Below are 14172 nucleotides of genomic sequence, written 5' to 3'. Positions count from 1 at the left end.
TGGTCACTTGTTGCATAGTTACATATTTTTGTAACTTTCTGAACTATTACAAATCTCCTTTTTCTTAATGTATCATATAATCTGTTTGGCTAATCACGGTTTAATATTTCTCATATTAAACTTTTCTAACATATCCATAGCTTACACCACAAAAATTTATTTTGCCAAATTCAAGTATCTTTTCTGTTGATGTCCTTAATTTTTCTTTTTCATTACAGTGTGTACCTTTGCAAAGCCATTTGAAATATACCGAAGGTTCTTACAAATGTGAATGCAAACAGGGTTATGAATATCCTTTCAATGATCTACAGTGGTATTTTGATGGACAAACTATGGTAGAAGAATACAATAAAATGATGGCTGGAAAATCAAATAGGTATTTAATTTTTTTTGCCATAAGTCTTTCTTATATTTTTGTATCCTGAAAAATTTACAGCCTATCAACACCTCAGTGGGTCATTTAATGCCAACCAAAAAATTTTAAAAACCTAGAATAATGATTCTTTGTAATCATTCTGCTTGGTAGAAACATCTGAAGAAAAATTTCATACCCTCGAAAAAGTTCCAGCAAAAACCTAACAGCCAGCCATGGGTTTCTCCGGAATGTGCTGCTGCTATTGCGCACAGAAATCACTTTTTCCACTGCTTCCAACGTAATAGATGTATGGAAACTAAAGCCGCTTTCAGGACTGCCAGCAACCATTGTAAGAAAGTAATAAAGAACGCAAGAGAGTTGTATGCTCAGTCCGTCAAGTCCAAAGTAGCTGAGCAGCGGCTTGGTTCCCACCAGTTTTGGCAAATTGCAAACAGAATCCTGAACAGAAGCGTGTGCTCCATCCCAACTATCATCAATGGACCTGAGTTAATCTCGTTAGCATCAGACAAAGCCAAACTCTTTGCCAAGAACTTTGCAGCCAATTCTACCCTTTGCGACCAAGGCCGCCAACCCCCAATATTTCCTCCTGTATCAGAAAACACACTGTGATATACAAATATCTGTATGTGATGTTGCCAAGCTAATCAAAAACCTTGATTCCAGTAAAGCAACTGGCTCTGACGATATTCCAATTATAGTACTCAAAAAAACTTCAACCAGAACTAGCACCCATACTTACAAAACTGTTTAAACGTTGTCTTAAGGAGAATAGCTTCCCATCACCATGGAAAATCTCATCAGTATACCGTGTATTTAAGAATTCAGGTGATCGTTCATCCCCCTCTCAGTACAGGCCAATAAGTCTCCTGTGCGTCATGAGTAAGTTGCTGGAATCTGTTAAATAGAGAAGTAATCAACCATCTCAGCAAAAATAACCTTCTTAGTGACACACAATATGGTTTCCGTTCTGATAGATCTACAGCAGATGTGCTTACAGTTATATCTCATAGGATTAGCGAATCTCTCGGCAGAGGCAACCTTTCTAGGGCAATTGCTCTTGACATATCAAAGGCCTTTGATAGGGTATGGCATAAAGGTTTACTTCACAAGATCTCCAGCTATGGTATTGCTGGAAATGTCTTCTCAATTATTAAATCATTTCTCTCTGATAGGTTCATAAGAGTAGTAGTTGATGGGCAAAAATCAGAAGCTCACAGTATAAATGCTGGAGTCTCTCAGGGGTCCATCCTGGGCCCAACTCTTTTCCTGATCTACATTAATGATCTTCCAAATCACATCCTTACATTATTCGTAGACATTTTTGCTGATGATACTACCATCTATGGTAGCACATCTAAGACAGTAAACGACTAAGTTCTCTCCGATTCTCTCTCCTCTGATCTTGATCACGTTGTACAATGGGGAAAGGAGTGGCTGGTTACTTTTAATGCATCTAAAACCAAGCTTCTATCTTTACATCATCAACGTTCTGATCCCCATCTGGCATCAATTAAAATGAATGGCTCTCGTCTTGGGGAGGCCTCAAGTTTTGACAGGCTTCTAATCTGGACCTTTACTCCTGATCTTAAATGGAATACATACATCAAATCTGTTGCCAAGGCCACTGGAAAAATGGTCGGATCCTTCTATCGCACCAGTAGATATCTCACTGCTGATGCAATTCTCTATCTATATAAGAGCCAGATATGACCAAGGATGGAGTACTGTTGCCACATATGGGCAGGAGCTGCTAGAAAAGACTTGTCCTGCCTTGTTAGGGTTCAAAATAGACTTCGTGGACTGGTGGGAGATGTCCTTTTCTCTTCGCTGCAACCTCTATCTCACAGAAGAGATGTTGCGAGTTTGTCTCTGCTTTATCGTTATTTTCATGGAAAGTGTTCAACTGAGCTTCAATCTATGGTCCCCCCTCGCCAAACTTTCACAAGAAACACTAGACTAGCTGAAAACACTATCAATAATTTTCCCCATTCTTTATCTGTACCTAAACCTAAACGTAGATTCCATGATCAAAGCTTCTTTCTTAGAACTGCATGCCTGTGGAATTGTCTTCCGTTTTCCTGCTTTCCAACTGTCTATAATATGGTTGACTTCAAGTCCAACGTGAACAAGTTTCTGATGAGCCGTTCCACTTAAGTTAACAAATTTACCGAACTTCCATTACTATCGATTACTATATTGTCCTTTTGACTACTCTACACTCTTTAACCCTTATCCTTGAGTGGCCTATCGGCCTTGATAAGTGGTGACGTCTATGTAAAAAAAAAAAAAAAAAAATCTGATTTTGTTAGCATTATATTTAGAGGAATGGTTTATGGAAAGCAGGTGGAGTATTTATATTTTTTTACGCTCTACTCCCTTCAGGAATCACAAAATCCAGATTTAAAATATCTAATATGTTGCTCATCAGGTTTCATTGTTCTGTAATATTTAATCAAAGGTTATGAAAGAATAATATTATTTGCATTCCAAGTTATATATATATACATTTGCATTCCAAGTTATATATATATATATATATATATACATTTGCATTCGAAGTTATATATATATATATATATATACATTTGCATTCCAAGTTATATATATATATATATATATATATATATACATTTGCATTCCAAGTTATATATATATATATATATATATATATATATATATACATTTGCATTCCAAGTTATATACATTTGCATTCCAAGTTATATATATACATTTGCATTCCAAGTTATATATATACATTTGCATTCCAAGTTATATATATACATTTGCATTCCAAGTTATATATATACATTTGCATTCCAAGTTATATATATACATTTGCATTCCAAGTTATATATATATATATATATATACACTTGCATTCCAAGCTATATATATATATACATATATATATATATACGCACATTTGCATTCCAAGTTATATATATATATATATATATATATATACACATTTGCATTCCAAGTTATATATATATATATACATTTGTATTCCAAGTTATATATATATATACATTTGTATTCCAAGTTATATATATATATATATACATTTGTATTCCAAGTTATATATATATATATATACATTTGTATTCCAAGTTATATATATATATATATATATATATACATTTGTATTCCAAGTTATATATATATATATATATATATATACATTTGTATTCCAAGTTATATATATATATATATATATATACATTTGTATTCCGAGTTATATATATATATATACATTTGTATTCCGAGTTATATATATATATATATACATTTGTATTCCGAGTTATATATATATATATATACATTTGTATTCCAAGTTATATATATATATATATACATTTGTATTCCAAGTTATATATATATATATATACATTTGTATTCCAAGTTATATATATATACATTTGTATTCCAAGTTATATATATACATATACATTTGTATTCCAAGTTATATATATATATACATTTGTATTCCAAGTTATATATATATATACATTTGTATTCCAAGTTATATATATATATACATTTGTATTCCAAGTTATATATATATATACATTTGTATTCCAAGTTATATATATATATATATACATTTGTATTCCAAGTTATATATATATATATATATACATTTGTATTCCAAGTTATATATATATATATATATATATACATTTGTATTCCAAGTTATATATATATATATATATACATTTGTATTCCAAGTTATATATATATATATATATACATTTGTATTCCAAGTTATATATATATATATATATATATATATATATATATATATATATATACATTTGTATTCCAAGTTATATATATATATATACATTTGTATTCCAAGTTATATATATATATATATATATATACACACACATTTGCATTCCAAGTTATATATATATATATACACTTGCATTCCAAGTTATATATATATATATATATATACATTTGTATTCCAAGTTATATATATATATATATACACACACATTTGCATTCCAAGTTATATATATATATATATATACATTTGCATTCCAAGTTATATACATATATATATACATTTGCATTCCAAGTTATATACATTTGCATTCCAATTTATATATATATATACATTTGCATTCCAATTTATATCTATCTATATATCTATAAAAACAGAGATGTGTGTGCCACAGACGATTTCTGATTGGTTAATCCAATAATCACATCTCCTAAAAAACAATCGTTTCTACGCTCTTACCTTTATCATAAAATATTATGGCTTTATTTATTGTCCATCTTGGAAGGGTTTAATTTTTTAATAACTTGTTATTTACAAATTAAAAAAAATACGAAACTATTATACGAAACTAAACTACACGAAATCAAACGCTCCTACAAACTTAGTAGTAGTACTAGCAAGCACACGCGCACACACGCACACACACACGTTCACTACCGTCACGTTGTTATGGCAACCAAACCCGCTGACTTGCATAAACAGTAAACACACACAGTAAATGTGATTTTCTTCATTTTCTCATTTCACTCGTGGTCTTAAATTCATTTCGGGTTTGTATTACTGTACACATAGATTCGAATAAGTTGCCAAAAAACAAATATATAACAAATAAATGTTATCAAAGGCAAGATAAATTACTTTTCTGCCAAACTGGATATATTTTTCGCGTTTTTATTCAATTTAACATGTTTATTCAGCTCGAAAAGCATACAGTGTTTACCGATGTATTGGAAAATTCAAGATGGCGGCCGATTCTCTCTTTAACACGGTAAGTTTGGAAAAAGGTGTAATAAATAAAAAACCGGTTAAAATACTGTTAAAAACTCGCTCAATATATGTTACCGTGACATAGGTTGACATATATTCGGCGGGTTTTTAATAGTATTTTGTATAGTTTTTTATTTATAACACCTTTTCCCAAACTTACGGTGTTAAAGAATGTGTGAGACGCCATCTTGTATTTTCCAACACATCGGTAAACACTGTATTCTTTTCGAGCTGAATAAACATGTTAAATTGAATAAAAACACGAAAAATATATCCAGTTTTTATCGGTTTTTTACCTTCTCTGCAGAAGTACAAAAAAAAAAAAAAAAACGGAAGGTACTTTTACAGAATGTTAAACTAACCCTAACCGATGTTTTATGTTTAGTTTAGGAAAAGTCAGAAGAAACAAAAGTCATTATTGCATGAAATATACGTATTTAGTTGAAGTATTGTTTATGTCAATTCTTTCGAAGAAATTTAGCAAGAATACCTGTAAACCAGGAAATCGGTAAAATGTCATCATGGATGAATACTTGTCTATTATAATTTCTACCCTTGACAAAAACTTAGCCATAACAAAAGAGATTTATTGTTCAGATTGTTTTTGAGATTGATTTCTAAAAAGATATTTTATAAATAAAATCGACTTTAAAATTAAAGACTTAAATTACAATAATTGAATTTAAACATTCTTATTTCAATATTTGGCACATAACACCTGCAAAAATGATCACAATGTCAGGATTTCATTTTATTTCAGAATCGATGGCAAATTGTGTAGATTGATATCTCATTATATTAAATACTAATATTTAACATTAGTTTATCATTTAAGCCGATAAAAAGCCCTTTTTTTCGAGTCATAAAAGGATTTGGAGTTTCCTAATCAACCTTTCGGGTGCAGTTGCACGCTCTCAAAATAACTAAAGTGTTGGCTTTAAAAAAATTGGTTCATTAAAACTAAACAGGTTTAGTTTTAATAAAAAAAAAAAATTAAAAAAAAATCGCTTTGGTAATTAGATATGTCGTATGGTTATCCCTAATCGCTGAATAAAACCGCTAACGAGTTGAATGATTACGACATAAAATTAAAGGTAATCGTGAAGAAAGAGAGAGCCTGTTTCCTCCGTTTGACTATAGGTGGCGTTACTGTCTGTCCACCCAGTTACGGAAGCACAAAATGTATATAATGCCACCCTTGAAATAAAAATAAATGTTTTTGTTATATTTTAATTTTAAACATGGTTTTTTTTGGGGGGTGCAAACATATTTGTTTGTTTTTTTGTTTTTTCAAACATATTTACGTTTTTTTTTGTTTGTTTTTGCAAGCATATTTAAGTTTTATTTTTCCAAACATTTACGTGTTGTTGCTTGTTTATTTTAAAACATTTACGGTTTTTTTTTGTTTTTTTGTTTTTTTGCAAGCATAAACTAAATATTTTTGAAATATTTTTCTTTTTGAAAAGTTTGCTTATGCACTTATTGGTACCGCGCTATTTTTTAATAGTAGTTTCAAGTAAGATTCAGGTTTTACAATATCCTTTTTCAAATATATATATATATATATATATATACTTGCGGAAAAGGTAAAATAAGTGCAGAAAAATTAAGAAAAAAGGGGGGGGTCCATAAAAAAGATAAAAGAAAAAAACGTTGATTTTTTTTTACTATTATCATAAGAGCGTAAAAAATACTCGCGGAAAAACGGTTGTACCCATAAATATGTTTAAAAGAAAAATACAGCAAAAACATTTAGTTTATACTTGCAAAAAAAAAACGTAAATGTTTAAAAATAAACAAGCATCAAAACGTAAATGTTTGGAAAAATAAAACTTAAATATGTTTGCAAAAAAATAAAACTTAAATATGTTTGCACAAAAAAAAAAGAAACATGTTTAAAATTAAAATATAACAAAAACATTTATTTTTATTTCAAGGGTGGCATTATATACATTTTGTACTTCCGTAACTGGGTGGACAGACAGTAACGCCGAATTTAGGAAAACTTGTCCCGGGAAAACTCGTCTCGGGAAAACTCGTCTCGGGAAAACTCGTCTCCGGAAAACTCGTCTCGGGAAAACTCGTCCCCTTTCGCTAGGTAGGAAAACTGGTCCCTTATTGAATAAATATCGATTGAAAACACATTTTATGATCGTTCTTGAAGGAGATATTGTTTTTTTAAATAAACTATAGCCCCCCCCCCCCCCCATAATATTTTTTTTTAAATATTTTTTTTTTTTTTTAAATAAAATCGATTTTCTAAGTGTCCGTTTTCTACCTAACTGGCTAAGTTCTTAGTGATTTAACTTATTTTAAAGCGTTTATTATGTTTATACAAAGTTAATTACAAATTTTTTTTGTTCTTATTTTAACGATGTTTTTTGGAGTCATAAAAACAATAAAAAAAACAAAACCCAAAAATTAAAAAACAGGGAGCGATTCGATTCTTCGTTACGCTTTTGGTTTTGGTTTTTAATTATGATAGTTTTTTGTTGTTATGTTTTTGTTTTCTGTCATACCAAATGCACTCATGCGTTATTTAAAATTATGATTTTATCAATTATCAACATTTATTGTCGTCCTGTCAAATTTTGCAAAAATTAACTAATAAATTAAAAGCGAAATATTTTTTTGGCGCGAGAGATGCCATGTGCTAACAATCTCTCGTTAACTCATTTTTAATTTTTTTAATTTTTACTTCAAAATTCTAAAATCAATCATTAAGAGAGAAAGTAATCACTAAATAAATTTATTAATCAATTTTATTGAAAACTCCGCTATCGTTTATCAAGAATCTTTTTAATTTCATTTTTTGTTGGTTGCTTTTCGAAGGGAGGTTTTATCCCCCCCCTCTCTCTCTAAATTATATTTTAAAAAATATTAAAATTTATTATTTTCTTTTTAAAACCAAATCTCCCTCAGTAATTTCTTTAATTTTCTATTTTTTTAGCGATTATCAAGACCCCCTAAGATGTGATATACCAGGCATTATTTCTCGTTCTCCCGTAACACTCGACCGAAATGTTTTTGTTTGTTTTCTGTTTTTTTTTCTTTACCAAATAAACGATTCCAAATAAATTAAATAAACAACATAGTCGGCGAGGTAGAAAAATCGATTTTACCCTTTTATAAGCAACACTAACAGTATATAAGTAAATTATTTTTATATTAATATAAAAAAAAAATATGCGGTCTCGTTTATGAACATAATAAACGCTTTTATTAAAAACACAAAAAAACATTAAACAAGTAAAAATATTTTTAAAAAAATATTATGGAGGGAGGGCTATAGTTTATTTTAAAAAACAATATCTCCTTCAAGAACGATCATAAAATGTGTTTTCAATCGATATTTATTCAATAAGGGACCAGTTTTCCTACCTAGCGAAAGGGGACGAGTTTTCCCGAGACGAGTTTTCCCGGGACGAGTTTTCCCGGCACCAGTAACGCCACCTATAGTCGAACGGAGGAAACAGGCTCTCTCTTTCTTCACGATTACCAAATTAAACTCGGGTTCCTGAAACGGAAACTTCGTTTGTTTTTGTTTTTTTTCTTATCAATATATTTACATTGTTATTTTGTTTTCATTTTCAATCATTCGAACAGTTTTCTTTTTCAAGTAATCCAAGTTACAAAATTCCCACTGTTTACTATGCTAAAATCACAATGACTAATGTATACCTATTAACACTTATCCTTGAGTGGCATCTGGGCCTTGATAAGTGGTGACACCCATGTAAAAAAAAAAAATCACTCGAACAGTTTTCTTTTTATAATGTACAGTTTTAAAAGTTTAAAAACTATATAGTTTTTACTTCAGGAAAATTAATGGGTCAGTTTTTACGATGTGCCCTGTTAAAATACTGTTAAAAACTCGCTCAATATATGTTACCGTGACATAGGTTGACATATATTCGGCGGGTTTTTAATAGTATTTTGTATAGTTTTTTATTTATAACACGTTTTCCCAAACTTACGGTGTTAAAGAGGGTGTGAGACGCCATCTTGAATTTTCCAACACATCGGTAAACACTATGTTTTTCGAGCTGAATAAATATATTACATTGAATAAAAACACAAAAAATATATCCAGTTAGGTAGAAAAGTAACTTATCTTGCCTTTGATAACATTTATTTATATATTTGTTTTTGACTATTTTTTCGAATCTATGTGTACAGTAATACAAACCCACGATATGAATACTCACGTTGTTATATATATATATATATATATATATATATATATATATATATATAAATGAGATTATAGCAGTTAAAAAACATTTTTAAAACACACACACACCTTTTTCAAAGTGATCAGAAATCGTATAAAAGTAAAAAGGGTAAATTTTTACTTACTTTCCAACTTAACCACCTTTAACGTGACTTTTACAGTTTTTTTTTAACTGGAATTCATTTACCGATACAAAAGAAATGATAAGTAAATAAATCCATAAATAAATATTATAAATAGTTTATTTTAATACTTGCCAGGATGCGGAGGAAAATGAATGAAGGGGGAGGGGAATAAAATAAAAACATTTTGGAAACAGAGTAAGTTTGAAAGAATTGCTTTGCACAGAAAGAAATTAATGAAAAAATAAAATTAAATTTCTTTTCTTTCTTGATTTTTTTTTTAGTTTTTTATGAAAAAGGAAGTCAAAATTAAGACTATAAAAAACAATTTTTATTAAGAGCGAACCTCAGTCGTCAGATCTGTAAAAAAGACGTGGAATAATAAATGTTTTCTAATACAAATTGTTTTTACTTATGTGTTCATTTGTCTCTTTGAAGTTCGTTTGTTTAATATATCGGTTTGCAATATAATTTTGTCATTCTGTCAGACTCAAATTTTAAATCTATCTATATAATACTAAAAGTCTATGGATCTTGTATGTTTGCAATCAGATTTCCGGTTTTCAACATCCGGTTGCGCATGCGTTAATAGCAACGTCTGCAATCCGTTATTCCAATTCCGGAATTTTTATATCGCTTTTAATACAAACAATTTAATTTAATTTGATCAAATAGTTATTTATATATACAAATAATACATAGATTCATAGATAATTATAATATATATTATAAAATCTATTTATCTATGAATCTATTGATAATATGAAATATTACCCTATACAATTTATGGAAAGAAAACACCTCTCACTTTCCCTCTTATAGATTTCAACACTCCTACTCCCTCTGTTTTCGTTACGTACGCGAGAAATAGTTACGTGTATGTGTGAGAGAGAGAAAAAGGCAGCGATGTAAAACTGGATAGAGTTATCCCCCTTAACTAATGCAGACCTTTTTACTAGAGGGCGTTATTACAAAAAAATTTCTTTTTCTTCTTCCCATGTTTTTTAAAGTCGTCTGCTTACATTTCCAAACGGAAAGCTGAATCGGTAAATGCACACATTTCTATTACATTAAATAGTGTTTTCCTTTACACAATGGGTACTGAATGTTTGCTTAAATTAAATGAAAAAGTTACATTTTATTTTCATTTTCTATTTAAAAAGCCATTATTAACATGTGGAGAGTGTTTTTTTTATTATTCTGTACTTTCAACTAACAATTTCATTTAAAAGATGATATATCAAAATTTGAATTTAACTATAATAAGGATTATGATACCTGTTCAGTGCATATTTACCTATAAGTATGACCAACCACTTATAATTCAGTAACTGTAATTTAAAAAAAAATAACAATTATAATAAACAGAACGACTCATAGAAATCTATCTATATTCTTTTTTCATTTTAATATACTTTCATAGAAATGCTTCTGTTATGTAAAAAAAAACTATTTTCTTTATGCCACAAGTGTCACGCTCATACATGAATTCCATAGCTAATATAACGTACTGACCCAACAGGTCACGGGTGGTCTAGTATATCTATAAAAGTGAAAGTGTGTGTGTCTGTGTACATTTCCCTACGAAATAACTCTGTCAATTTTTAGTCTACAGACTCGAAATTTGATATACAGGGTACTGAGATTTGGAAAAATCTATGTGATCGGTTTTTAGCCAGAAATTTGGCGATTAAGGGGTCAAAGTTCAACGATTTGAGCTTTGAGAACTCTACCAAACTTCTCCGACAATTTTGGGTCTACACACTTGAAATTTTAGATATAGCTTCCGTGGACATGGATTTAACTTAATAACTTGATTTGAGCCCAAAACAATAAATTTTCAGGGGTCATAATTGGGGTCAAAGTTTAAAAAATTACCCCCTTTTTATTTGCTCAGCATACACCTCCAAACACCCGGGCAACGCCGGGCACCCATGCTAGTATATATATACATTTGCATTCCAAGTTATATATATATATATATATACATTTGTATTCCAAGTTATATATATATATATATATATACACACATTTGCATTCCAAGTTATATATATATATATACATTTGCATTCCAAGTTATATACATTTGCATTCCAAGTTATATATATATATATATATACATTTGCATTCCAAGTTATATATATATATACATTTGCATTCCAAGTTATATACATTTGCATTCCAAGTTATATATATATATACATTTGCATTCCAAGTTATATATATATATATATATATACATTTGCATTCCAAGTTATATATATATATACATTTGCATTCCAAGTTATATACATTAATTTTTAAATGTTTTCTTTTTATAATAATGCAATCTTTGCAAAATTCTTTTAATTCCAAGAAGTTTCATGATTCTAAACAAATATCAAATATAAGCATGTTTTTAGTTGATTTTATCGTTCTAACAAGTAGTTTTCTTTGCTTATTGCTTTATTTGTATATAGATTCTGTCTGAAATTGTATCCATCTTTTTCCTTTAAACAAACTTGCACACACATATATATATATATATATATATATATGTAAATGAATTGCTCCGCTTAACCAGGTAGAGCTTTTAGTGTCATGATAGGTTTGCTTTATCAAAGATAATATTTTTTCAAGTTCATTTATTATATATATATATATATATATATATATATATATATATATATATATATATATATATGAGTTAGCTGTTTATTTTTAAGGACTTTTTAGCTGAATATAATTTCCATCATGATCAGTTTCAGCATCAGTTGACCTAAGAAGGGTTAACTGTCCTTGGAACATTTCACCACTATATGTAAATGTACATAATAGAATGGAGGATCTTGTCCTTTAAATAGATATGAGCGCATTAATACCTGCCCTACCTATGTACATTCAGGCAAAATTTGTCTTCATTTTTCTCACTATTCTATAATTGTGATAGTTCTTAGATCATTGGTTGAATGTAAAAAAAAAAAAAAAATAGTAAATTAACAGATGAGGATCCTTTATCAAATCCCATTTGTTCAAAATCAAAAAAGAATGCTTAACTTGAGCTTCATATTAGTAATACTTGTCATTTGTGGACATTACTTAATAGTTTAATTCCTTTTTAAAATTTTAAACTTTTATTTAATAAAAAAAATATTAATCTGTTAATGTTTTTGCTTTCTCTTTTTTATCACAGATATGAGACCTTAAGATGCCGAATTGCTGGAGCAACTACTTACAGACTTAGCTGGGTTCTTTTATCTTTTACACTTTTTTTTCTCCGTTTTGTATAACCTTTAAAAAGGACACTTTTCATTTACTTATTTTTATAAATTTTAATTCTACTAAAAGTAGAATTACAAAAGAATTTTATTTTTTTATAAGATATTCTTGAATTTCACAAAATATTTATAGTTTTGAACAAAATATAAAATACTAGGTGAAAAAATTTCCTAAGAATCTGATTTATTTTAAACAAGTAAATCCCCAAAACATGTCAAATGAAAGTATTTACTCATTTTTTTAAGAATAACTATAATTATAACGTTTTGGTGCTGTAAATATCGGTCTACTTGAAACACTTGTCGTTATAATTGGTGCTGCATATATAGAATTTAAGAAATCATTCAAAGTATTTAATTTTTTTTTCTTTTTACTACTAACTTGATTTGAATTCAAATGATTTTTGTATTAGTTAGCTATAACCAAATAAATGAGTAGCTAAAATTTTGGAGGTGATAATTATAGTTTTTCAGTGTAATAGTTTATATCTATTTTAGTCAATAGATTTAAATCTGTCATGGTGTTGGGATATACGAACAGTGTGTGGTTTTGTAATTTCAGATTGTATATTTTCTGTAGAAAGATTTGTAAAGATAAAGATTTCTTAACCATTTTTACTTGACTACATTACTGAGTTCATTGTATCATTTTCATGTTGACACTTATACATTTTTAAACCCATAAACGAATCATTCAAATACCCTTAAGTTGTAGAATCAATTTATCTTTGTAATCAATCCTGTATCTAATAAACATTATCTTAACTGTTTAAAATATTTCTTTGTGTATTTTATTTTAGATGCTTAATATTTTACTGTTTTTATTTTCACCTTTATTTAGGCATTTCATATTTTCTACAACTATATGCTAGAATTCTAGATTTTCATCTATAGCAAATCCACGTCTATGATCTCATTGGAAGTAACTGGCTTAACAGGCTCTGTATTGCCTAATTATTTTCTCTCAAAATTGTTCTAATCAAAGTACAAGAGAAAAAGCTGAAGAAAAATCTAGTTAATTGTATAGAAAAATAGTTATTGAATTCAATTTCTTAGAAATTAAAATTTTAAATTTGTCAATATTTGGAGAAAAAAAAGTGTCAAACTACTTATGTAAAAGGTTTCATTTAATTTAGTTTACATTTTAGTTTGGAATAAAATTCCTGTTTTAATAAGGAAAATAAATTAAAAATTTTAAATATGACTAAACACCGATGCTCATTTAAAATTGAATTTTTTTTTTTTTTTATATATTTCCTCCAAACAAAGCACATTGACACTAAGACTATTTTCATACGCACAATGGCATGGAAAATCCATTTCTGGTCTTTTTGTCAAATTAGATAGTGTTTTTGCAAAATTGTCACTTTTGAGAATTTTGCAGAGAATCTTAATTCTGTGAAGCT

General features: G+C 28.5%; 1 protein-coding gene across 1 annotated transcript in view; it reads left to right on the top strand.

Annotated features, from left to right (window-relative positions):
* Window positions 1–13541, top strand: part of LOC145287990 (uncharacterized) — a 54043-nt gene extending 40502 nt beyond the window's left edge. The window contains exons 6-7 of the mRNA XM_080135987.1: window positions 219–376; window positions 12682–13541. Of these exons, the coding sequence (XP_079992113.1) occupies window positions 219–376; window positions 12682–12778 (255 nt within the window). The 3' untranslated portion in view covers window positions 12779–13541. The remainder of the gene's footprint in view (window positions 1–218; window positions 377–12681) is intronic.
* The last annotated feature ends 631 nt before the right edge of the window (window positions 13542–14172 follow it).

The sequence above is a fragment of the Euprymna scolopes genome, chromosome 11 (genome assembly GCF_053919585.1).
Source record: "Euprymna scolopes isolate OS-2025 chromosome 11, ASM5391958v1, whole genome shotgun sequence".
In the NCBI taxonomy this organism is placed as follows: Eukaryota; Metazoa; Mollusca; class Cephalopoda; order Sepiida; family Sepiolidae; genus Euprymna; species Euprymna scolopes.
This window is presented reverse-complemented; position numbering and strand designations above follow the sequence as displayed.